The following is a 26,258-nucleotide window of genomic DNA, read 5'->3' as shown; positions in this document are numbered from 1 at the left end:
TTAAGGAAGAAATAAAGAAAGAAATTAAAGACTTTCTAGAGATCAATGAAAATGAAGACACCACATACCCAAACTTATGGAACACTATGAAAGCAGTGCTAAGAGGAAAATTCATAGCACTAAATGCCCACATAAAGAAGTTGGAGAAATCTCACACTAGTTACTTAACAGCACACCTGAAAGCTCTAGAACAGGAAGCAAAGTCTCCAAGGAAGAATAGACACCAGGAAATTATCAAATTGAGAGTTGAAATCAATAAAATAGAAACAAAGAGAACAATACAAAAATTAATGAAACAAAGAGTTGGTTCTTTGAGAAAATCAACAAGATAGACAAGCCCTTATCCAAACTAACCAAAACACAGAGAGAGAGCATCCAAATTAACAAAATCAGAAATGAAAAGGGGGACATAACAACAGACAATGAGGAAATCCAGAGAATCATCATGCTATACTTCAAAAAACTCTACTCCACAAAACTGGAAAATCTAAAAGAAATGGATAATTTTCTGGATAGGTACCACATACATAAGTTAAATCAAGACCAGATAAACTATTTAAATAGTCCAATAACCCCCAAGGAAATAGAATCAGTCATTAAAAGTCTCCCAACTGAAAAAAGCCCAGGACCAGATGGTTTCAGCACAGAATTCCAGATCTTCAAAGAAGAGTTAATATCAATACTCTTTAAATTGTTCCACACAATAGAAACAGAAGGAACATTACCAAACTCCTTCTATGAGGCTACAATTACCCTGATTCCTAAACCATACAAAGATGGAACAAAGAAAGAGAACTACAGACCGATCTCCCTCATGAACATTGATGCAAAAATACTCAATAAAATACTGGCAAACAGACTCCAAGAACACATCAAAACAATTATCCACCATGATCAAGTAGGCTTCATCCCAGGGATGCAAGGGTGGTTCAACATAGGAATGTCTATCAACGTAATACACAATATAAACAAACTCCAAGAAAAAATCCACATGATCATCTCACTAGATGCAGAAAAGGCATTTGACAAATCCAACACCCCTTCTTGATAAAGGTCTTGGAGTGATCAGGAATACAGTGAACATACTTAAACATAATAAGGGCAATTTACAGCAAGCCAATAGCCAACATCAAATTAAATGGAGAGAAACTCAAAGCAGTTCCACTAAAATCAGGAACAAGGCAAGGTTGTCCGCTCTCCCCATATTTATTCAATATAGTATTTGAAGTTCTAGCCAGAGCAGTAAGACAACATAAGGACATTAAGGGCATGAAAATTGGAAAGGAAGAAGTCAAGTTTCCCCTATTTGCAGACGACATGATAGTATACTTGAGTGACCCTAAAGATTCAACCAAGGAATTGATACAACTTATAAACACCTCCAAGCCTCATATTGACAGAGCCTCTCACTGAACCTAGAGCTTGTGATTCCTCTGGCCAGCAAACTCCTGAGTATCTGTTTGTTTTCCTGATAATATGGTTACAAGTATAAAATTCATTTATGAAACACACACACACACACACACACACATAATGTGTTATAATTAACTGTTCTCAGAGCCAAATAGTCCCAGCCAGGCTGTCTGATGTTTATACCTCCCCAAAGAGGTACAGAGGAGGGCATGAGAGAGATTCTTGCCCCTATTACCTGAGGACTCTGCCCAGGGCCTGGGGGAAGGGGTAGAGTATATAGAAGGGGAAGACTACAGCTAAGCATCCATCTATCTACTTAGCCTACCTCATCCTTGTTGAGCAAGATTTTCCAGGCGTGGCCAATAGGGGACTTATGCTCTGTAAGTAAGCTCAACAAATTCCTTGGTTCCCCAAGAGTGAACTTGGAATTGTTCCTGGGTTTGTTGTGATGTCGGAAGGAAGAGTAGATGTTGATTTACATCTCCCACCAGAGAAGGAATTTTAGCAACATATACATACATGTCTTAATATAGCCTGAAAATATATTTCTGCTATATTTTTAGTGTATATGCTTTTTGACTTTGAGCCATTATATCACATGAGATGAGTTGTGAAATCTTCTACTTCTGTAATACTGGCACTCAAAAAAAAATGTTATATTTTGGAGCATTTCAGAATCAGATTTTTAGTTAGGGATGTTTAGTCTGTTTGCTAATCATATGCAGTTAAGAAGGAAAAGGTAGTTCTCTAGTGTGATGTGGAAAGATGGTTTCATGCTAGTTACTCAATAACTACATTAAGTATAACTATAAGCCCTGAAAGTACACAAGGCACTCAAAAAACGACTTTCAAAGGAGGAAAAGTGGAAAGCAGTCTGGTTAGGAATCCAAGGAACTCTCAAAAGTGCCAGAGTGCATTATGACTGCCAAGCCCCAACAAGAACCAAAGCCAGTGTCTCTAAACCCCCAACCTACTAACAGAAAGCTGTGTAGGTGTGTCAACCTTTCCTCAGATCAACAGGTGGCTCTCCAACAACTTCAGACATGAAGGAAACACCAGCAGAGGAGATCAGTTGGGAGCCTGCAGCAGAGAAAGTGCTTTTGTTTTTCACTGAGACTGTCTTTGCTGGCAAACCAGCAAGACTTCATGGAGACCCACACAATAAGCACCCAGATGGGAAATACTCTTCATTCCTGTTGGCCAAGAACCTCATCTCCTATCGTGACTAGGCATAGATCCTGCAGAAGTAAATCTGACATAAGAGAAGCCTAGCCTAGAATGCTGTGGAATAATGCTGTTGTACACTGGTTTAATAAAACAGATTGGCCAGAAGCCAGACAAGAAGCATAGGCAGGGCAAGCAGATGAGGAGAATTCTGGGAAGAGGAAGGGTTGAGTCAGGAGTCACCAGCCAGACACAGAGGAGCAAGATGACAAGGCAGAACTGAGAAAAGATACCAAGTCATGTGGCTAAACATAGATAAGAATTATGGGTTAATTTAAATGTAAGAGCTAGTCAATAATAAGCCTGAGCTAATTATACATAATATTAAGCCGAGCAGTTATACATAATATTAAGCCTCTGAATGGTTATTTTCTTCTGAGTAGAAAATTCCTATAATTTTATGTTATTTGAGTGTCCATTTTGATCTTCTTACAACAGAAGCAGGGCTCAGTCACTTTCCATACAGTTTCTAATTCTCTAACTCCTCTGAGTTCCTCAAGTCTAGCAACACCTTACACCTTACCTACCTTAGTTTTTAGTGACTACCCTTCAGTGGCACAACGAGGTATAACCTACTGGACACAGTCCACTAATCCCCACATAATTCATAGACTTTAGATATGCTGTCAAAATGTCACTGCCTCTCAGTCACAATGTGATTCCAGGATCCTTGTTCCTGTTTGCTCTAAACCTCCAGATTGAAACTCCTTTTGAGCAAAACCTAACTAGATAATGTCCTGGACCCTAAGAAAGGCTTTGACCCACAGGATCCCCACTTTCTCTTGCACTGCACCTGAGTTATATCCCAGATGGCTTTCTCTTTCCTGTTGATGCTTTGAGGTTTTTATAATGCCTTCTTCTAAGTTCCACTTCTGTTATGCCATTGGGGTTTTGCTTAACTATCTTCTTTGGATCTCACCTGACTGGCAGATTTGAATATAACTTTTCCCATTCTCAAGGATATCTTAGTGGAACTACACTACATAGGTCAGATAAGAGCCATAGGGTGCCTATCAGTATGAACAAGTTTCCTAAGCCATGCACCAAGGTAAAATAGCACTTTATGAAGGGCACATTATAATCATCCACTACCATATCCCCTGGGACCTGCTCACAACAGGATTGGGATTTACAACCACTCTTGTGAGAAAGAACTCAAGTTAAAATTAGAAAAAATACCAAAAAGTATAACATCCTGTGGCATAATAATAGAAAAATGTATTTGTATCCCCCCAATCTTAGAATTTACTGGTGGTAATGAGAAGACTCATGGATGTCTTAACAACTTCAGGATGGGGCCTCTGGTCACCACAGAAACCAACACATGATTACTGAGGGTAAGGATTTTCAACCCTGGCTCATGTCTCTGGAGAAGGGCTAGAAACTGGGTTGGTCATCAATGGCTAGGGATTTAGCCAATTGTACCCTTGTAATAGCCCTAAGTGATAGGAATGAAAGTCATGGAACTACTGGCTGAGTCAGCATTGAAGTACTCAGTGGGTGGCATACTCAGAGGCTGTGGAAGGAAGCTCTTCATCTCTACATCCTTTGCTCTATATCTCTTTCACTTGGTTGTTGCTAAATTGTACCCTTGTTCTAGTTCAGTTCTTGTTGTTCTGTTCTAGTTTGTTCTGTTGCTGTGATAAACACTATGATCAAAAGCAACTTAGGGAGGAAAGGGTTTATTTGTCTTACACATCCTAATCACAGTCCATCTTTGAGGAAGTCAGGGCAGGAAGTTAACGAGGAGCAGGAATCAGAGCCCAGGAGTAGCATTGTCCACAATGAGATGGTTCCTTCCACATCAATCAGTAACCAAGAAAAATGTCCCACAGGTATGCCCACAGGCCATGCCTTCCTGACTTCTCTGAGTTATTCAAGTAGATTGTGAACTTGTATAGGATGGGTTGTGGGGGAACCCTTCCAGCCCTATGATGATTACTTTGGCTTCTCTACTTGAAATGTTTAGCTCATTAGTGAGACACACCTTTGGTATGTACATGAAGGCAATTCCAGAGTGGATTAACTGAGGAGGAAAGCACCACCCGAATGTGGGCAGTACCATTCAAGGGCTGAGATGCCAGACTGAACAGAAAGGGAACAAAGGAAAAAGTCAAGCTGAAGTGAGCACCAGTATTACCCTTCTATATTTTCTGACCTGTGAGCAAGCAGTCTTCATGTTCTATGACTTTCCCTCTAGGATGGAATATACCCTAAAACCATGAGTTTCTTATCTGTCAGGTATCTGGACACAGCAATGAGAAAACTATATAATACATCTCCAAATTGTAATGGGGTGTAGGCAGAGGTATAGATAACCTAGGCACTTCAGTTTTGGCTGGTGTCTGAAGTCAAACAACTTTGTGGGACTACTGGGTCTGTCCTAATGCTGGTGCAAACAAATGTATTGGGGGGATACAAATCAGTCTAAAACACTACAAAAATTTAAAGCAGTTAACAAAAAAAGATTCAATAATTAAAAGTCCTTCCAAAACAAACAAAATAGGACAACTCAGCAAAGAAACAGACATTATAATGAGAGAATCAGAGATTACAGAACTGAAAAATGCAATAAACAAATAAACATACTAAGTAGGTAGGAGAGAACTTGCCTATAATGCAAAAGGCCCTGGATTATTTCCCCATATTCTTACAAAAACAAAACTAAACAAGACAAAAACTTGACTAGTTTAGTGGTAATAAAAAAAAATAGAGTCAGTGACCCTGAAGATATGTATCAACAGAATTTATTTAATCTTGAAGACTGGAAGCTGAGAGTGTAGCTCAGTGGTAGAGTACCTGCCTAACATGATGAGGTTATGGGTAGAATACCAAGTACTGCAAAGATTATGTAGACAGAATTTCAGGGGCCCATGGGACTTTAACAGAAATTCTAATATTCATATTAATGATATCCCACAAAAATAGAACAATGCAGCTAAAAGAATGTTCAAAGCAAGCCAAGCATGGTAGTGTATGCCTATATTCCTAGTACTTAGGAACTGAAGCAGGAGGATCATAAATATGAGGCCAACTTAAGCTATATAGTAAGACTCAGTCTCAAAATAAAAAAAAAACAAAACTAAATAAAATTCATATTCAAAGCAATAACAGCTGAACATTTCATGCCAAGATATATCAAAAATTAAACTTCTTTTTTTTTTTTTTGTTTTTCGAGACAGGGTTTCTCTGTGTAGCTTTGCGCCTTTCCTGGAGCTCACTTGGTAGCCTAGGCTGGCCTCGAACTCACAGAGATCCGCCTGGCTCTGCCTCCCGAGTGCTGGGATTAAAGGCGTGCGCCACCACGCCCGGCTCAAAAATTAAACTTCTTAAGAAGTAAAGACAAAGAAATCTTGAAAGCAGCCAGACAGAAAGACTGCATTACCTATAAGAGGACAGAATTTATATGAGAGATTTCTCATGGAAGGAAGTCAGGAAGAAGTAGCCCTAATACTTTTCAAATGTTAAAAGAAACAAAAAAATCTCACCCACAAATTGTTATTCTTCAGGAAAGAAAAAGGAAATTAAAATATTTCAGATGAGGAAAACTAAAAAAATGCTACCAGAAGACCTACGGGGGGTGGGGGGTTAGGGGGGGTAGGAGGAGCCAAAACCAGGCCTGGGAGAACACACTTGTAATTCCAGCAACTTGGAAGACCAGTGCAGGTGGATCATTTAGGCCACAAGTTTAAAGGCCAGCCTGGGAAACATGGTGAGCCCTCCAACTAAAAATAAAACAAAATCTAAAGGAAGTTCTTTGAACACAAAGGCTGTAGGAGTGTTTGTAGAACACCAGGAAGAACAACAGTGAACAGATCAGAAAGATGACTGACTAGATACAAATACAGAGGAGGAAAATGGGAGGAAATATGGGTGGATGGAGAGCAATTATACATATCAAGAACAAACTTCCTTGGAGACACTGGCCAAACCAGGAAGAGAAGGCCTCTCTAGAGGGTGATTTTATCAATCACGCCTTTTGATATTCGCCTCCCTTTTGCTTTCCTGAGTAGTTTAGATTTTTTGTATGGTTCTTCTCTTGCATTTGTAATGACAAAGATTTCTATCTCTTTTAAAGAGAAAATGCCTAGGATCAGAGATCTCTCACAACTGAAATTATAATGAAACAGAAAATACAAATACTCCCACCCCTTTCCACATCTGCCTAGCAGCTCAGCAACACAACAGCTGAGGATGGTACATGACAAAGTCCCATCTGGTCAATCTATGCACTTGAAATATATAAGTATGTGCCCAGGAACAGTAGACAGCCCAGTGCAGCATAACACTGGGATCTGTGCTTCCAAGTAAGATGGAGTGAGCATATTCCCACTGTGTCTCCCACTTAGTACAGGCATGAAACCTGGACAAAAGGCAGGAAACAGCAGTTAGATAAATTTAAAAGTAAATATGTATCAGGAAGATTAAAGGAAAGGCCAGAACTCAGGGGATTGTGACTTTTAGAGACACAAAGATCTCTAAAAGTGACCTTCTTGTCTGGCTTTAAGAGAAGGGAACATTTAATGTTCATCCATTCATTTTTCTCCATCCTTTTTCTCATCCATCAAACAGCAGAAAACCCAGCAGTTTCACTTGCAAAAAACAGAACACACAGCAGCAGTGGAATCTGGTATAGTCACCTAAAAACCCAGAGAAGGGGCCAGCAAGATGGCTCAGCAGGAAAAGGCACTTGCCTGACAACTTGAATTCAAGCCCAGTACTACACGATTTAAGAAGAGAAGAGATTCCTACAAGTTGTCCTCTTACCTTGACACAAGTGCCAAGGCACATGTGCTTCTCCCTTCACCCCAACCAAATGTAAAAGAGGGAAGAGAATCTCCCTTTCTGGAGATACTACAATGCCAGAGAGTTCCCACTGTTCCACAGAAGATAGTAAAGAGGGGCTGCAAGGGACTAAAAAGAACATGGGAAATTACAGGGAGAAGGAATTTAGGAATATAACCCTATAAAATCACTATCAGCTCCTGGGTTCACTGTCAAGCTGTGCTTGTCTGCAGCTAATCTGAAACAGAAAAACAAACATTTTGAGAACTGAACTAAGAAGGGACAGCCACATGCCAGAATAGGCTATTAGGCATACACAGCAGGTACAAATGAAATTGCTAAGGTTTGAAAACTGAACCACAGAGGGTAGATTACAACTTGCAGTCCAAACGTTAACTGCCTATCATAAACAGAAAAATCAACATTCCCCTTAGGATTCATAAAAACCCTGGTATTTTATAAAACTCATGAACACAACCCCAAATTACATAGTACATATACAAGGAACTAGGAAAATCTTAACTCACATGAGAAGACAAAGAACTGACTCCAATGTGGAATTAATGTAGATGTTAAAATTATTATTATTATTATTATTATTATTATTATTATTATTTGTTTTTTGAGACAGGGTTTCTCTGTGTAGTTTTGCGCCTTTCCTGGAACTTGCTTTGGAGACCAGGCTAGCCTCAAACTCACAGAGATCCGCCTGCCTCTGCCTCCCGAGTGCTGGGATTAAAGGCGTGCGCCACCACTGCCCAGCTGTTAAAATTATTTGAAAAAGTTTTTATAGCATCTATTATTAAAAACATCTAAGAAAGATAAATGCTCAGGGAGCCACCAGGGTCTCATCAAAGAAACAAAAGATCTAATGAAAAACAAAATAGATGTTTGAAAATGGAAAAGGACAATAACTAAAGTAAGGTCCCACTGGAAGGACACAATAGTACAATGAAGACAGTAGAAAACAGAGAAGAGTAACAAAGCTTCCAGGTAAATAGAAATTGTCCAATGTGGAAAATGGGGAGGAAGCACCAGGGTAGGCAAGGGTAAGAACAGCATCTCTGGGACCCTGAAGGACAGTATTAATTTCAGATTATCAGAGTTCCAGAAGCAGAGGAGAAAGGGGGTAATTCAGAAAAGTATTTGAAGAAATAATTCCTCATTATGTCTCAAATTTGTCAAAAGACAGGGGTCTGTAGGTTCAGGAGGTAGAGCAAATCTGAAACAGGATAAAAAACAAAGGATTCCAAAGCCAGAAACATTATCATAAAACTCCTGTAAACTAAAGACAAAGGAAAAATAATACATATAGGGGGATTAACTATTCTAATGACTGTATTTCTCATCAGAAGTCACAGAGTGTAGAGGGATGTAGAACAACATTGCTGAAGTGCCAAAAAGAATGATAGTTTAGTATAGTGAGATGGCTCAGCAGGTAAGCATGCTTGCCTCCAAGCTTGACAGCCTGAGTTCAACCCCTGAAACCTACATTGTAGAGAGGACTGACTTCTATAAGTTGTGTTCTGGCCTCCACAAGCAAAAACATAAATAAATATAAGAAATGATGGTATACTGAAAAATCTATATGTTATGTGGAAATTTCCTTTAGAAATAAAAGTGAAATAAAGATATTCAAATAAAGGAAAAATACATTTCCAGTAGACCTAATCTGAAAATAATTACTAAAAGCAGTTTACAGACAGGCAACTGATCACAGAGGGAAATCTGAATTATCAACAATGAAGGAAGAACACCAGACTTGGTTTTTTAAAAAGATAAATATAATAACATCATTTCTTTTCAGTCTTCTAAAATATGAAGATATTGAAAGTGCTAATTATAACAATGTAAAGACAGATGTAGTAGCATTTGTCTGTGCTGCCTACTCAAGAGGCCGAGGCAGGAGAATCAAATGAACCTAGGAATTTGGGACCTAATAGGAAATATAGTGAAAATCTACATAAAAACAACACCCCCAAACAAACAAAGAGACAAAAACAATGTAATAGTGTTCAGTGTAATTTTCAATACACGTAGATATATGACAACTAAAACAGAAAGGGGACCAGGTAAGAAGACATTAGCCAAGTTCACACATCTAGCTAAAGAGGTAAAAATATTCCCATTAATCATATTGTATAAAGTTAAGTACACATGATAATCTTCAGAGCAAACACAAAACAAACTAGGTAAATAGACATAGTCCAACATACAACCAAGGGCCAGGTGTGGTGGTACTTAGCTGCAATCTCAATGCTTAGGAAGCAGAGGAGGCAGGAGGATCAATCACAAGTTTGAGGCCAGCCTGGACTGTATCTCAAGTTTCAAAACAGCCTGAAATTGAAAGAATCAGTAGATAGAAAATCAACACAGGACTTTAATCCCAGCAGCCAGGAAGCAGAGCAGGCAGATCTCTGAGAGTTCAAGGCCAACCAAGGGCTACATAGTGAGACTGTCTCAAAATAAATAAAATCTAACCAACCAAACAAAAGAATATAAAACTAAATAATACTACCAACTAATTATTTGCTAACATATACAGAATACTCCACTAAAAAGCAGAGCATACATTTTTTTAAGTATGTATGAATTGGGAAACAAGCTTTGGCAAACAATATAATTGAAATCACTGGGCTATATAGTAAGACCCTGTCTCAAAAAATAGCACAGGGTACTCAGTGGTGAAGTATGTTTGGCATACCAGAGTTCTGGGTTCAATTCTCAGCACACACAGATAGATAAATAACTATGTAGTACAAAAAATGTTTAAAAAAATTTTAAAGGCAACAAGAAGAACCACTACTAAATAAAATGAAAAAAAAAGCAGTGAATGAATAATGAAATGGTACACCTAAACCCAAGTGTATCAATAATTACATTAAAGGTAAAAAGACTAAAATATACCAATTAAATGAAAATTTCCAAATGGATTAAAAATATTACCAACTACTAGGGACTGAACTGTATCCTCCCCAGTTCATATATTGGAGTGTAATTAATATACTCTCTTTGGAGATAGGATATTTATAGAGGTAATTAAATGAAGGGCTGGGGCTACAGGGCAGTGGTAGAGTGCTTACCTAGCAAGCACTGCCATAAAAGTAAAAGGGAAAGTTAAAGGAAGGTAAAAAAGCAGAGCCAATAAAGAACTGCTATAAGAAGAGGAACAGTGTGAAGAGGAGAAAAGAAGGTCACAGCAAGTAGGCCACCTGCAAGTAGAAAGGAGGCCCTAACCAAACAATAAATCAGAGAGAACTTTTATCTTGGAATTCCTAGTCTCTAGAACTGTTGAAAGAGGAACTTTTGTTGTTTAAGCCACCTAGTCTGTGGTATTTTGTTATGATAACTCCAACAGACTAATGAACACAACTATATGTTATCTATAAGAACACACTTCAAATGTAATAATACTAGTTGTATATAAAGTAAGGACGAGCTTGGTGAGGTGGTGTACACCTACAATTGCAGTATTTGGTTGTTGGAGACAGGAGGATCTTGAGTTTGAGGCAAGCCTGGGTTAAACAGTGAGTTTGAGGTCAGACAGGACTGGATACAGAGAGTCTGTATCAACAAAAAGGGATGATGACATCTGGGGAGATGGCTCAGCAGTTAAGAGCATGGCCTGCACTTCAAGAAGACCTGGGTTAAATTCCAAACACACACAACCATTTGTAACTCCACTTCCAAGAAACCTGATGCCCTATTCTGGCCTCTATGGGCACGAGGTACACACATGGTGCACAGTCACAGATGCAGATAAAACATCTGTACACATAAAATAAGTAAATGAAAAAAAATAAAAATGATGGAAAAAGGTATATTATTGAAATACGAATCAAAGAAAAACTAGAGTGATCATATTTATAACAGCCGAATTAAAACTTTGAGAAACAAAGGAAAGAATTACTCAGGAGAGTGTCTGACACTACATAAGGATAACAAGGCCAAAAACTCCAATCAACCAACCAACTAACCAACCAACCAAACAAAAAACTATCAGTCCCAAAGGCAGGAGTAGTTGCACATTCCTGTAATCCTAGTGCTAGGAAAGCTGAGGCAGAAGGACTATGAGATCATGTCCTGCTTGAAGGACACAGAGAATGTGAGGCTAGCTGAAGTTACATAGTAAAACCCTATCTAAAAAAAAAATAAAAAAAAACAAAGCAAAACAAAAAACAAAAAACACCACCTCCAGCCCTGCTCCTGAAAGTGTATGTGTTTAATAAGAGACCTTTACAATGTGTGAAGCAGAGCTGGGGAGATGTCTGTCACTGAAGGGCTTACTACACTGAACTATCTCCAGCACCTTGAAAAAAATTCATACTTAAAAAATATTATTTGAGCCGGGCGGTGGTGGTACACGCCTTTAATCCCAGCACTCGGGAGGCAGAGGCAGGCGGATCTTTGTGAGTTCAAGGCCAGCCTGGGCTACCAAGTGAGTTCCAGGAAAGGCGCAAAGCTACATGGAGAAACCCTGTCTCGAAAAACCAAAAAAAAAAAATACATATATATATATATTATTTGAGTCAGTTCTCTACTTCCATTATGCAAGTCTTAGGAACTGAACTCAAGTTATCAGGCTTGGCAACAGGTGCCTATACCCACTGAGCCATTTTACCAGCCCATCCTTGAAAAAAAAAATTTAAATCAATAATCTAAGCTTATTCCTTAAGAAAGTAAAAAGAGAAGACATTAACCCCAAACAAACTGAAGAAGTAATAAATAATAAAAAAGGAAACAAATGAAATTTAAAATAGAAAAACAACATAGACAAATCAGTAAAGAAAGGATGATTATTTTAAAAGCATAAGGGGCTGGAGAGATGGCTCAGAGTTTCAGGACAGCCAGGGCTACACAGAGAAGCCCTAATTCAAAAATGAACAAACAAACAAAAAACAATGTCACATCTCTCATGAGAATAATAGTGACTATTAAAATATTAGCAATTTGGACTTAAGAACATGTAAAAAGAATAATGTACCACAACCAAGTAGGATTCATTTCAGGTACCCAAAGATGGTTCTATATTTAAAATTTAATCAGTAGAATTATACAATTGTTGCTCACTGTAAAAAGAAGCATCTCTGACCAAAACTGAGAGCAGAACTAATTTATGGAGATAAACATAACTATTTAGAAGTCAATTTGACAGACATATCATGTTCATTTAGCAAAATTGCTGCAGTTTACCTTCAAGGCCCATGACATCCCCAGCCATAGGCTTTTGGGTGGGTTAATAATACCACATAATGATGTGTTTTCTTAGACATATACGTGTGTGTTTCAGTTTTAAGTTATTGTAATGGTTTTGTTTTTAAATGTTTCTAGTAGTCATCATCAGCCTGTAGAATTGGGGTTGATTTTTGTTTTTTAACCTTATATCCTGTGATTTGGCTGAGCACCCTTACTAGTCTTGGATTTTTTTCCTTGGTAGAGTCTTTGGAGTTTTCAACATAGTCTAATCATGTCTTCCTTGAACAGAGATACTTTTTTTTTTAGTCACTATGCCTTTTATTTCTGTTTCCTGCATATTTGCACTGGCTCGTTTTCCTAGCCTGTTTAGTAGCAAACATGTAGGCCTTGTGTTTGAATCTATGTTTGGATCATTAAATGTGACATAATCTCTAGAAGTTTAAAAATTTTTTTTTCTTAAATCAAGCCCAGAAAATTTCTTCTTTTTCTATTTTTCTGAGGATTTTTATTATGAAACACACTTGAATTTTTCAAAGCCTTTTCTTTATCTGATGACATAATCATGGGGTCATCCTTCTCTGAGAATTTTTAAATGGTTTCTAGGGGGAGGGGCTAATAAGACCCACTCCTCTCAGGATCTATAGGCAGGTAATGGTTTCTGGTGGGAAGGGAGAGGCATTTTCTTTGTGGGGTAGCCACTGGTAAGGTGTTCATCATGCTGCAGTAAATAACCTCTCACCTACACTCCTGTAAATAACCCTAATGAAACTCTTTGGGTGTCCAAAAAAAAAAAGGACATCAAAACAGGGGAACTCTCTGACAAAAGTAAGAGCATTATGGGGAAGGGGACAAGAGATGACAAAGGAGAGTGAAAATGATCAAAATACATCATATACAGGTATGAAAAGATCATAATCAAATTCATTACAATGTATAATATGTGCTACTAAAACTATAAAAAGAAACATCATTATGGACTGAAACTGTATCCTTCAAAAATTATATATTTAAATCCTAACCCCCAACTTGGTAGGGTTTGGGGGGTGGATTAAGGTGGTCATTAGGGTTAAATGAAGTCAGAAGGGTAGGTTTTTTACTTGATAGGAGTGAGCCCACAGAAGGACAGCAAATGAAATTCCCTGCCCTCATTTTCCTCTAGGGTGTAGACACAAGAAAGGCCATGTAAGGGCAAGCAAAAATGTAGCCACCCACAAGTCAGGAAGACACCTCTATTGGCACCTGATCTTGTACTTCCAGTCTCCAGAGCTGTGAGAAGATAAGTTTATATTGTTTAAGTCACCCAAGAAGAGGTGTTTTGTTTTTGTTTTAATCACTTTTAGTGGTACTGATGACTGAACTATACCTTTATTAAACTGTGGTATCTTCTCATCATGGCCTAGGCAGAACAAAATACATACCTATGCTGTATGCTGAAAACAACAAAACATCAATGAAATAATTAAAGATCCAAATAAATGGAGAGGTATACTGTATTCAGGGATATCAATTCTCCTAAAATGACTTTCAATGTTACTTAATTTCTATCATAGTCCTAGCAAGATATTTTAAAACATATAAGCAAGATTAACCTAAAATCTATGCAGAAAGACAAAAGGAAAGGAATACACATAGCCAAACAATTTTGGCAAGGTAGAATAAAGTTAGAGACTTCACATTATTATAAAGCTTCATTAATGAAGGCACTATAGTACTAATGGAAGACAGATACACAAATCAACGGAAGAATATAGACAAACAACACTTAGAAGAAAACACAGGAACTGGCCTTGGTGCTGCATGTCTGTCATCACAACACTCAAATGCTGAGAAGCAGGAGGATCAAGATTTCTGGCCAGACAGGACAACACAGTCAGTTTCAGGTCAACCTGGGGGGTCTTAGTCAGGGTCTCTATTGCTGTGAAGAGATAACATAAATCATGGCAACTCATAAAGGAGTTGTCATAAACTCATTTAACTGGGGATGGTTTGCAATTTCAGAGGTTTATAGTACGTTATCATAATGGTGCGAATCATGGTTGTGTATAGGCAGACATGATGCTGGAGAAGGAGCTGAGAGTTCTACATTTGTATCTGTAAGCATCAGGAAGAGACTGAGAAACACTAGGCCTGGCTTGGGTTTCTGAGACCTCAAAGCCTGCTCTCAGTGACACACTTCCTCCAAGATGGCCACATTTCCTCCAACAAGGCCACACCTACTCCAAGAGAGCCACATCCCAATAGTACCAGTCCCTTTGAGCCTATGGGGCAATTTTCATTCAAACTACCACACTGGGTTACATATCAAGATCTTAAAAATTAAAAAAAAATTAAGAAGTACAGGTGTAAAACTACACAACATCAGTTTGGGCAATAATTGCTTTGGGATTTGACCCCTAAGGCTCAACAACAAAAATATTAATAGGTAAGTAGGATGAAACAAAAAAAACTTCTGTATTAGGAAAGAAATAGTTAACCAAGTGAATAGGCAAACCTGTGGATTGGGGAAAAATATTTAAAACTATATTTAAATTATTTAAAAGGAGTTATTCTGATAAGGTATTAATAATAAAAAAAATAAGTTATTCAACTCAATAGCAAGCAAACAACTCCACTTGAAAATGAGCAAGTAATCTGAATATATATTTCTAAGATAAAGACACAGGCAAGCATGGTGACATGCACCTGAAAACCAGCACTTGGGAGTCAAAGCTTACATAGCAAGTTCAATGCTAGCCTGGGATACTGTCTGCAAAAGACACATAAATGGCCAATAGATATGTGAAAAAATATTTAATATTATTAATCAGTACAATTTCATATAGTGCCAGAAGGCTCAAAGACAAACTGGAAACTCACAGATAATCTTATCGAGAGAATCTTTTTTTAAAAAAAACTTTATAATGGTGAAAAAAATACATTAAATGGAAACCATACTTTGAATTTTGATCTCTCCTGGGCTAAAGATAAGTGATACTCTAATTTCTCATGATGTGAAGCAGCAGCATTGAGCAACAGCTCCCAGTAAGCAATGTCATTGCTAGGAAACAACCTATACATACCACTGTATACCATGTTCATGTTGCCATGATGTTTAGTGGGATAAGGGTATTAAATGAATTTTCAATTTTGAGTTGACATAACTCCAGGACATAACATCATCATAATTTAAGAAGCATCTGTATCTATTACCTTTAAATACTCAATGCATCAACAATCTAATGACCCTAACTGGCTATTTCTCATTTTCTCTGATTCCAGTAATTTATCGTTTCCTAGTTTGTGGTACTGATTCCTATATAACTCATCACATCTATGATAAAATCTAGAAACAGATAGACAACATACTTACCTGGGGTTTGGCCATTTCCTTCTTTTCTTGGGAAAACGTATATGAAAGTTGAGCTGGAATGAGGAGAGTAGATTATCAGAGTAGACATCATTAGATTTACAGTGCTCAGAATCACCTGCCCAGAAATCCCCTTACATGAGCTGGCCAGAAGGCTACTCTTGGGAAGAGTATGGGCAATTATAAGGTTCTTTATTTTTAAAGACAGGGTTGCTTTATATAGCCCTGGCTGGCCTTGAACTCACAGAGATCTACCTGCCTCTGCATCCTGAGTGCTAGAATTAAAGGGGTTCATCATCATGTTCAGCAGCAATTACAAGTTTTAATAACAGCCTGTATATGTTCATTATGTCATGTGAACTCTGAGCAAAAAGGCATATATATATATATATATATATAATTTTTTTTCCTTGTAGTACTGAGGATAGAACCTAGTCCTAGGGCCTTGTGCACTATACCTAAGCCAGCACTATACCACTGAGATGCACAGAACTGAATTTAATAATGCCAACCTTAAGAAATCTTATCTATATAACTTATAATATTACAATAAGTAGAAATTCGGGATGAAATACTACATAGTTGTTCAAATAACGTATGGAACTGTGCACTTATTATCTACATGTTTTGTGGTACATGAAGCTCAAATCCAAGTTTAATAAATGTTATAGAAAAAAATAACGTAAGTCCAATTAAATTTCTAAATGAAAAAGGTTTATAAAACCACAGGAATACATTTTAAATGTATAAAATAAATGTCAACTATTAAGTGAGACATAGCTCTTGTATGTCTAAGAATGAACATTTGTTTGAGGGATAAAATTAGTCTTGTTTTCTTCCTCTCTATTTTCCAATTAATTTATAACTCAAATGTTACTTATTAGACATTAAAAACTACCTATTATCCGAATGATACCTCAATTCACACACTTTAATGCCTGTCTATCCATCTCAGACCTCAAACTGTTCAAAGCCTGCTAAAGCTCTATAGATGCTTTTTTCTTTTCCCTCACCTCACTGGGGCCTTCTAGTTCAGGCGCTGCAAAGAAGTCTTTAGATGCTGATTCAATCCAGCACCCTTCCCTGCAACTCCAGCGAGGGTTACACTGGCAGACAGAGACGTGGGGCCACACCTAAAGAGGGGAGACCACTGTGCTGGAAAATGTGTAAAAGCCAAAGTTTAATAAGGCTTACTTAATGCTAACTAGCCTCATAACTTTGTCCGCTATTAAGTCTGCAGACCCCGATTCAACTGCTCTCTCAAACCCCGATCATTCCACCTCCCAGTCTCTCAAATCAATGACACTCACGAGCCTCCCTTCATTTATCCCTTAGAATTCCCCACCATTCAGCTCGCGACCCCAGGTGCTAGACCCTCAACCTTACTCAACCAGATTTTCTGCGAGATGTTGAGTAGACCGTTAGTGGAACGGCCCAGAAAAACACTTCCGTCTGGGACCTACTAGCTGTCCCCGCCGCCTAATCTGGGAAGGCGGCTTGTTCTACGCATGCTCAGGGATGCCTTGAGACCACATCCGCCAATAGTCAACATGGCGTTGTGAAGACAGCAGGCCCTACGCAGGCGCAGAGTGTAGCAGGCAGCGTTGGTGACGTAACTGACGAAAAAAATTGTCTGCATCCGCTGTCTCAACTACCCTCCCCCGGCGCCCATAGCAAAGCTGGTGTTTATTTTGCAGAGATCAGCATTTCTAAGACAACAGTCACCTTTGTGTGTGTGTGTGTGTGTGTGTGTGTGTGTGTGTGTGTGTGTGTGTGTGTGTGTGTGTGTGTGTTAGGGCTGGTGTTTATTTTGCAGAGATCAGCATTTCTAAGACGACAGGCACCTTTGTGTGTGTGTGTGCGCGTGTGTGTGTGTGTGTGTGAGAGAGAGAGAGAGAGAGAGAGAGAGAGAGAGAGAGAGAGAGAGAGAGAGAGAGAGAGAGAGAGAGAGAAGGGAGGGAGGGAGGGAGGGAGGGAGGGAGGGAGAGAGAGAGAGAGGGAGAGAGAGAGAGAGAGAGAGAGAGAGAGAGACAGAGAGAGAGAGAGAGAGAGAGAGAGAGAGAGAGAGAGAGAGAGAGAGATAGGGTGGAGAAAGAGAGTGTCCAACTAAGACAAATGTTCTAACAAGGAAGAATTTTGTGTGGTGAATTCAGAGGGCAGCCACGGAGTTGCAGATGCAATTAACAAGAAGACCAAGTGGTGTGAATGGTTTACCTTCTTTTGAGTAGGAGTTTAGGGGAAAGCCCTGGCTCCACCCATTGTCTAGAACTGTGAGTTTGTGTTCCAGCATATAAAGGACCATAAGTCTGTGCAAACAACAAGCTGAAAAATTATCTGCCACATGGGGCCACAAACATACACTGAGAAGAATGTGGTAGTGTATTAAGTGAGATGACAGTGTATCTCCCTCTCCAGAGAAAGCAGTCTGTCATTGTTTTGGGAACAGGGAGGAGTGGGCATTGACTACATGGTATAGGACTTTCTCAACAAGGGACAGGGCTTTGATATTTTATTTTCTGGACATCATGGGGAACCTTAAGAGAGATGAATAAATCTAACATTGTATACTGAGCTTAAAATTATAAATTAAAATTAAAATTATAAAACTGCATGCAGTTACTTACTGCACACTTCACTGCTCCCTTGCAGTGTACTCAATAAGCTATTTTTTAAATAGTGCAGGATAGCCCAAATAAAACACCTCACTAAGGTGTTACCTACCAGCTGGCTGTGGGCCCTTTCTCCTAACAGAAATAGTGGGCAGGCTAGAAGATTTCCAACCACTGGTCTTTGGCAAATTTTGTTTTTCTTTCTGTTTGGTGGCAAGTCAGGTGGTAGATGCAGCAGGTGGTGATACAACTTCAAACAGGCTTGCTTGAGAACATTTGTATCACAGCTTTTCCTACCACAAAACTTGGAGAACTCAAAAACACCCTACAACTTGAAGGGGAACATTTCCTCAACTGGCCTAGCAAAGGGATTACTGTGACTGGTGCTGAAGAGGCAAGGCTGTAGTTGGTTCAAACACAATATCTATGATTGGTGCTAAGAGGCAAGGCTATGATTGTCTAAAGCAAATGGCTGTGATTAGTGCAAATATTTGTAGAGCTAAAGGCTCACATACCAGAATTCTGCACAAAGACTATGCCACTAAAGGGTACCACCTGCTGCCACCACCACCTGTTTATTCCTGCCACACAGAGATAAACAAAATCTTCCAAAGAATAGTGATTGAAGAGACTCTTCTCACCTACTCACAATTTTGTCTTTTTTGTACATTATTAACTTGCACTTTTATTAGCAGGTCTAAGTATAGCAAGACACTTATAAGCTAATATAGAACAGTTCAAATAAATGGGTCTTCATCATACACCATATGCATATAATGTTCCATATGCATATAAATGTCCTCAGGAACCCTTCCAGGACAGTACCATCCAATTCACTCTGGAACCAACCTGAGATATTGTCTTTCATTCACATTGTTTTAATTAGCACTGCTTCTAATGGTCTTTTCACCCTACCCAAGATTTCCATGTGGGTAGAACAAAAGCACTTCAGCCAGCTGTGTGACATAGGGCACAGCTCTTATTTTCTCTTTGCTGTTTCCTCATCTATAAAATAAGGATACCAATGTCTGCCTCATTAAGGTGGTGGTGACAAATGAATTGATAATTGTAGAGGATGTAGAACAACATCTGCTACATGGAGGTGCTAAGTGATTTTGGTCATCATTTAAGAAACATCACACACACACACACACACACACACACACACACACACACACACAAACTTTTTTTCCAGAAAAGGCTATTTTAAGCTGGCATGGAGGTTAGTAACATGGCAGACCAGCAGCCACATGGTGGGAAGGTGGGAAGGGAGACTTTAGAGAAATAATAAGGAAGCCCAAAACACTGGGGGTGGGAAGAGCCCAAAGTGTTCGGAAACACATGCTTAGAAAAGATATAGAAGAAAGGGAAAAGTTACAGTTTTCTGAATAATTCAGAAAAATGAGTAGACTTATGATCCCTGCATGGCTACAGCCTGTAGAGAAAATAAAATGGAAAAATTGCAATTAAGAAATGAATTGCAAGCTGGTTTTGAGAAGAACATATCTTAAAGGAACAAGAAAGCCAGTGAACAGGTTCTGGCAACAGGCACAGGAAGTGAAGTAAATGTGTCCTGTGTGAAGTACATACTGAACTGCCTCAGACAGTCAATACAATAGATCCATTGCTCTCATCTGTTAGATAAAGAAACTGTTCCAGAGATCAGAAAGGTCTTGCTTTGGACTATTGCTTAAGGTCACAAGTTCCCAAAGTTGGATCCATAATTTCCACTCAATAATACTCTTCCTTGTTTATTTATTATTCTACAGAATTTTTTGGAAGGTTTCTGAGTACATAAACATTTTTATTAGAAAATGTGAATGAGGGTAAATAGGATACCTGGGACTGGTAGAGGTGTTTAATAATGATGAGTACAGGCCAAATTTGTAGTGAAGGAGCACAAAGAGAAATAAAAAGTGTTGGAATGAAGATGAGTGAGCAGCAGAGAGAAGGGAATGCAGGAGGATATAAAGCAGAGTAAAGGAATGACTGTTTGGTACAGATTTTAAAAGCCCCACAAAGCTTGTTGAACAGAGGCATGTCTTTTTGAGTGGAGTGGATTGTGGATATTCTGATATCATAAAGTGATTCATATTCAGATTTATTCTTTCTCTTTCCCTTCCTCCCTATAGCATGAATCTTAAAAGTTCTTATTAATAACAATCAAACCTGAGGCCAGTTATTGGGGTGAACTGGAAGATCAGAGAACCAGAACCAGAATCAGAAGCCACAGCTACCTCCCCTCCCCAGATCCTCAGATGGTCTTGTTTCGTCAGACTGGAGGCCTCTGGGTCCTCATACCAATGGGTCTCAGCTGAACTGCTGCTCAAAAGCCTGAAGCTTAACCAGCTAAAAGCTTAACCAGCCAAATGCTTCTAGTTCCTGGCCCTCATGCCTTATATATCTTTCTGCCTTCTACCACCACTCCCTGGGATTAAAGGCTGGATTTCTGGGATTAAAGGCGTGAGTCACCATGCTTGGCTGTATCCTTGAACAGATGGATTTCTGCCTCTGGAATGCTAGGATTAAAGGCGTGTGCTACCACTGCCTATACTCTATGTTTAATATTATGGCTGTTCTGTCTCTGACCCCAGATAAGTTTATTAGGGTACACAATATTTTGGGGAACACAATACCACCTCATTTCCCCCTTTTTGTTTAAAATTTAAAAAAGCTTATAACTAATACAAGAAAAACTATCCAATAAGTATATGCAATATATACAGTCAAGAATTACATTAATGATGTCTAGTCCATTAACATTTGACAGATTCAGATAAAAACTCCATTAATATATAACAATGTCCAGTCCAGTAACATTTGATAAACTCAGACGAAAAATTTTCATTACTTATCTTATTTAAAACAAGTAGTTCCTTTTTAAAAGTAGATTCCATAATCTCCCTTTTTATCTTATCATATCTATATTCTCTTTTTTCTTTTCATAATAGATTCAGTAGTCTACCTTTTGTCATTTTTATATCTTCCCCTTTTTCTTTTCAGTGTATATTCAATGATCTACCCATTTATCCTATCATTTCTTTATCTTTTTTCTCAGAGTAGATTCAATTATCTACCTCAAATCTATGTTCTTTTTTCTTTTTCTTTCTCTTTCTTAAGCAAAACCTCTGAATCTAATCTCCTTGTTCAGTTTTTTTCCTGACCATTAACAATAACTTGTAACCAACCATCATAAACAATGACAATATCCATAACTCATTAAATGACCAAAAACCTCCCATCCCACCTCTTGGGAATGTCAGTGTCATTTTCTTAAAATTACTTCCCGCTTTCTAGGGGTGAAGACATCTTTAAGGAATCTGAAAAGAAAATTTTTGGGTTAATTGTCAAGTCCTGTATCATTTGTCCAGTCGCTGCAAAATGAGAAAGTGCAGGGCTTGTTTCAAGTCCTTGTTCAAGTAGTCTGTCAGGCTGAATCATCTCAGCTAGCCATCTCAAAATTGTCCTGAGTAGTTTGTAGGCCAAAGCAGATCTTTCCATGGTGTTAATCAGTTTAATGGCTTTACCATAGTCCATGTGGAACCGTCATTGTGGAGTTCCATCATCCTTTTGAAGATTTCAAAATCACTGTTAGGCATGGTCATAGTTTCCTCCCCCCCTTTTTTTGTTCCTCCTCCGTGGTTTGGAGTAACCACAGTCTTATACATGTCTGTCTCTTGGAACCATGAATGTTCTTCCCTAGAAGAGAATATTTTCACAGCAATTTCTCCCCACCATTTGTCTTGCCAAATGTTTCCAAACTGACCTTTGCCAATGTTTTTTTGTAACACAATGGTCATGGTCCAGGCAATTCTCTGAAAAAGCAGCAGTCCCAGGTAGCAGCATCACCAACATGATGAGAAGGAGCCAGCAACTTGAAGCAGCAGTCACTGCCTCCATGGTCCCACTACTGTTTGTGGCTCCGCCCGGCTGAAGCTTCTCCTTAGCAAGCCTCTTAGGCTGCCCTCAAACTCAGGATCCTCCTGCCTTTGCCTCCTTCAGTAAATCCTAGGGTGTGCTCCACCACAACCGGCCAAGTGTAGCTTGGGCCTGAGGTGGGGCCCACAAGGCCACAGGCAAGCAGCTTTTTTATGAATTCATACCATGAACATTGGGTGCCAGATGTAGCATGAATCTTAAAAGTTCTCATTAATAAAATCAAACCTGAGGCCAGTTATTGGGGTGAACACTGGAAGGTCAGAGAAGGAGAACAAGCCACAGCTACCTCACCTCCCTGGACCCTCAGATGGTCTTGTTTCCTCAGACTGGAGGCCTCTGAGTCCTCATACCAATGGCTCTCAGCTGAACTGCTGCTCAAAAGCCCGAAGCTTAACCAGCTAAAAGCTTAACCAGCCAAATGCTTCTAGTTCCTGGCCCTCATGCCTTATATATCTTTCTGCCTTCTACCACCACTCCCTGGGATTAAAGGCTGGATTTCTGGGATTAAAGGCGTGAGTCACCATGCTTGGCTGTATCCTTGAACAGATGGATTTCTGCCTCTGGAATGCTAGGATTAAAGGCGTGTGCTACCACTGCCTATACTCTATGTTTAATATTATGGCTGTTCTGTCTCTGACCCCAGATAAGTTTATTAGGGTACACAATATTTTGGGGAACACAATACCACCTCCCCTCCCCACCTCCCTCACATACACATAAATAAATAAAATGTTGAAAAAGAACCCCAAGTGCCAGAAACTTAATGCTTTGGATGATTGGCTATTTGGAGATGTGTTTAGGCCATGAGGGCTACACCTTCATGAATAAATTAATATGACTAGTGTGCTGGATAGTTTTATGTCAAATTGGTACAAGTCAAAGTCATCTGAGAGGAGGAAATGTCAATTAAGAAATTCCCGGCCGCTGCCGCGGCCGCCGGGCGCCGCACGTCAGACGGGGAGGAGGAGCCGTGGCCGCCAGCTTCCTGCCTGACATAACTCACTTCAAGAAGTACACAATGTCAGAACATGGGATTAAGTGGGCCTGTGAATATTGTACATATGAAAATTGGCCGTCTGCAATCAAGTGTACTATGTGTCGTGCCCAGAGACCCAGTGGAACAATTATTACAGAAGATCCATTTAAAAGTGGTTCAAGTGATGTTGGTAGAGATTGGGATCCTTCCAGTAGTGAAGGTGGAAGTAGTCCTTTGATTTTTCCAGACTCTAGTGCAAGACCAAGGGTTAAGTCTTCATACAGCATGGAAAATGCAAATAAATGGTCATGCCACATGTGCACATATTTGAACTGGCCAAGAGCAATCAGATGTACCCAGTGCTTATCCCAACGTAGGACCAGGAGTCCCACAGAATCTCCTCAATCCTCAGGATCTGGTTCAAGACCAGTTGCTTTTTCTGTTGATCCCTGTGAAGAGTACAATGATAGAAATAAACTGAATACAAGGACCCAGCATTGGACTTGTTCTGTTTGCACATATGAAAACTGGGCTAAGGCTAGAAAATGTGTTGTTTGTGATCATCCCAGACCTAATAACATTGAAACAATAGAGTTGGCAGAGACTGAAGAGGCTTCTTCAATAATAAATTAACAAGACAGAGCTCGATGGAGGGGGAGCTGCAGTAGTGGTAATAGCCAAAGAAGATCACCTCCAACTACGAAACGGGACTCTGAAGTGAAAATGGATTTTCAGAGAATTGAATTGGTTGGTGCTGTTGGTAGCAAGGAGGAACTTGAAGTGGACTTTAAAAAACTAAAGCAGATTAAAAATAGGATGAAAAAGACTGATTGGCTATTCCTCAATGCCTGTGTGGGGGTTGTGGAAGGTGATTTAGCAGCCATAGAAGCATACAAGTCATCAGGAGGAGACATTGCACGCCAGCTCACTGCAGATGAAGTACGCTTGCTGAACCGACCTTCTGCTTTTGATGTTGGCTACACTCTGGTACACCTGGCCATACGCTCTCAGAGGCAGGACATGCTAGCAATACTGCTTACAGAGGTATCTCAACAAGCAGCAAAGTGTATTCCAGCAATGGTGTGTCCTGAACTGACAGAACAAATCCGGAGAGAAATAGCTGCTTCTCTTCACCAGAGAAAGGGAGATTTTGCTTGCTATTTTCTGACTGACCTTGTAACATTTACATTGCCACAGCAGATATTGAAGATTTGCCTCCAACAGTACAAGAAAAATTATTCGATGAGGTGCTTGATAGAGATGTTCAAAAAGAGCTAGAGGAAGAATCTCCAATTATAAACTGGTCCTTGGAGTTGGCTACACGTTTGGACAGTCGACTGTATGCACTTTGGAACCGGACTGCCGGAGATTGTTTACTTGACTCAGTACTACAAGCTACCTGGGGAATTTATGACAAAGACTCGGTGCTTCGGAAAGCCCTGCATGACAGCCTGCATGACTGTTCACATTGGTTTTACACACGCTGGAAAGACTGGGAATCGTGGTATTCCCAGAGCTTCGGTTTACATTTTTCACTGAGGGAGGAACAATGGCAAGAAGACTGGGCATTTATACTCTCTCTGGCTAGTCAGCCTGGAGCAAGTTTGGAACAGACACACATTTTTGTACTCGCGCATATTCTTAGACGACCAATTATAGTGTACGGAATAAAATATTATAAGAGTTTCCGGGGAGAAACTTTAGGATATACTCGGTTTCAAGGAGTTTATCTGCCTTTGTTATGGGAACAGAGTTTTTGTTGGAAAAGTTCAATTGCTCTGGGCTATACAAGGGGCCACTTCTCTGCTTTGGTTGCCATGGAGAATGGTGGGTATGGCAACCGAGGTGCTGGTGCTAATCTGAACACTGATGATGATGTCACCATCACATTTTTGCCTCTGGTTGACAGTGAAAGGAAGCTCCTCCACGTGCACTTCCTTTCTGCTCAGGAGCTAGGTAATGAGGAGCAGCAAGAGAGACTGCTCCGAGAGTGGCTGGACTGCTGTGTGACCGAAGGGGGCGTTCTGGTGGCTATGCAGAAAAGCTCTCGAAGAAGAAACCACCCCTTGGTCACACAAATGGTAGAAAAATGGCTTGACCGCTACAGACAGATCTGGCCTTGTACATCCCTGTCTGATAGAGAGGAGGATGAGGAGGATGAGGATGAATGAACACAAACACATACACCTAAGGAGCAAAAGACCAAGGCATCAGAACTGAGATGACCCACAAATTAGTGTGGCATTCTAAGCAGAATATACAGCATGGAGTGAGCCAAACCCTGCAGGATCTGCTCCCAAGTATCTATCTTTCTGCTCCACACCCCCTGGAGATAACGAGTGCATCTGCATGAGGAGACGGAGAGCTTTGGTTGAACTACAGTTTGTAAAAAAGACCCTAATTTTATTGACAGAACTTTTTTCTTTCCAATTGTAAATCTGTCTCTGAATGTAACACATGTGGTTGTGTAAGAAGTCGTGTACTAGGAAAAGTGCACCAGCATTTTCATGTTACTGAGAACATTTCCCCAGCATGGGCACTCGTAAAAAGCACACGGCCGGTAACTTTGTTGAGACACTCTCATTAGAACCTGACATCCTGCTCCCACCCTATGAGACCCATTTCCATTGTTTCAGAGATTTGGAAACTTTGTACAAATTATCCACGGCAAGATGAAAATAAACAAGCTTTTATTTTATTAATAATTTACTTCCTGTTGTGCCCAATAAAATAAAAATGAAATCCTTAGGAACAAACTGCAAGAAAAACT

The 26,258-nt window shown here is 39.5% G+C and overlaps 1 protein-coding gene and 1 pseudogene across 6 annotated transcripts in view; one reads left to right on the top strand and one right to left on the bottom strand.

Moving 5' to 3' along the window:
* LOC102911227 (uncharacterized) overlaps positions 1-17,640 on the bottom strand; it is a 60,775-nt gene extending 43,135 nt beyond the window's left edge. The window contains exons 1-3 of one of the 6 annotated variants that reach the window (XM_076562684.1): positions 17,351-17,636; positions 16,978-17,097; positions 15,968-16,020 (exon numbers count right to left, since the gene is read on the bottom strand). In XM_076562684.1, the coding sequence (XP_076418799.1) occupies positions 15,968-15,982 (15 nt within the window). In that variant the 5' untranslated portion in view covers positions 15,983-16,020; positions 16,978-17,097; positions 17,351-17,636. Of the gene's footprint in view, positions 1-15,967; positions 16,021-16,977 lie in introns of all 6 variants that reach the window. The other 5 variants (XM_076562687.1, XM_076562683.1, XM_076562685.1 and 2 more) reach the window with 5 other exon arrangements.
* A 5,820-nt stretch (positions 17,641-23,460) lies between these two features.
* On the top strand, positions 23,461-25,960 carry LOC102910609 (ubiquitin thioesterase Zranb1 pseudogene; annotated as a pseudogene).
* Positions 25,961-26,258: the final 298 nt, after the last annotated feature.

Source organism: Peromyscus maniculatus, chromosome X, assembly GCF_049852395.1.
Source record: "Peromyscus maniculatus bairdii isolate BWxNUB_F1_BW_parent chromosome X, HU_Pman_BW_mat_3.1, whole genome shotgun sequence".
In the NCBI taxonomy this organism is placed as follows: Eukaryota; Metazoa; Chordata; class Mammalia; order Rodentia; family Cricetidae; genus Peromyscus; species Peromyscus maniculatus.
The sequence above is the reverse complement of the archived record's forward strand: the minus strand, read 5'-3'. Positions and strand labels throughout refer to the sequence as shown.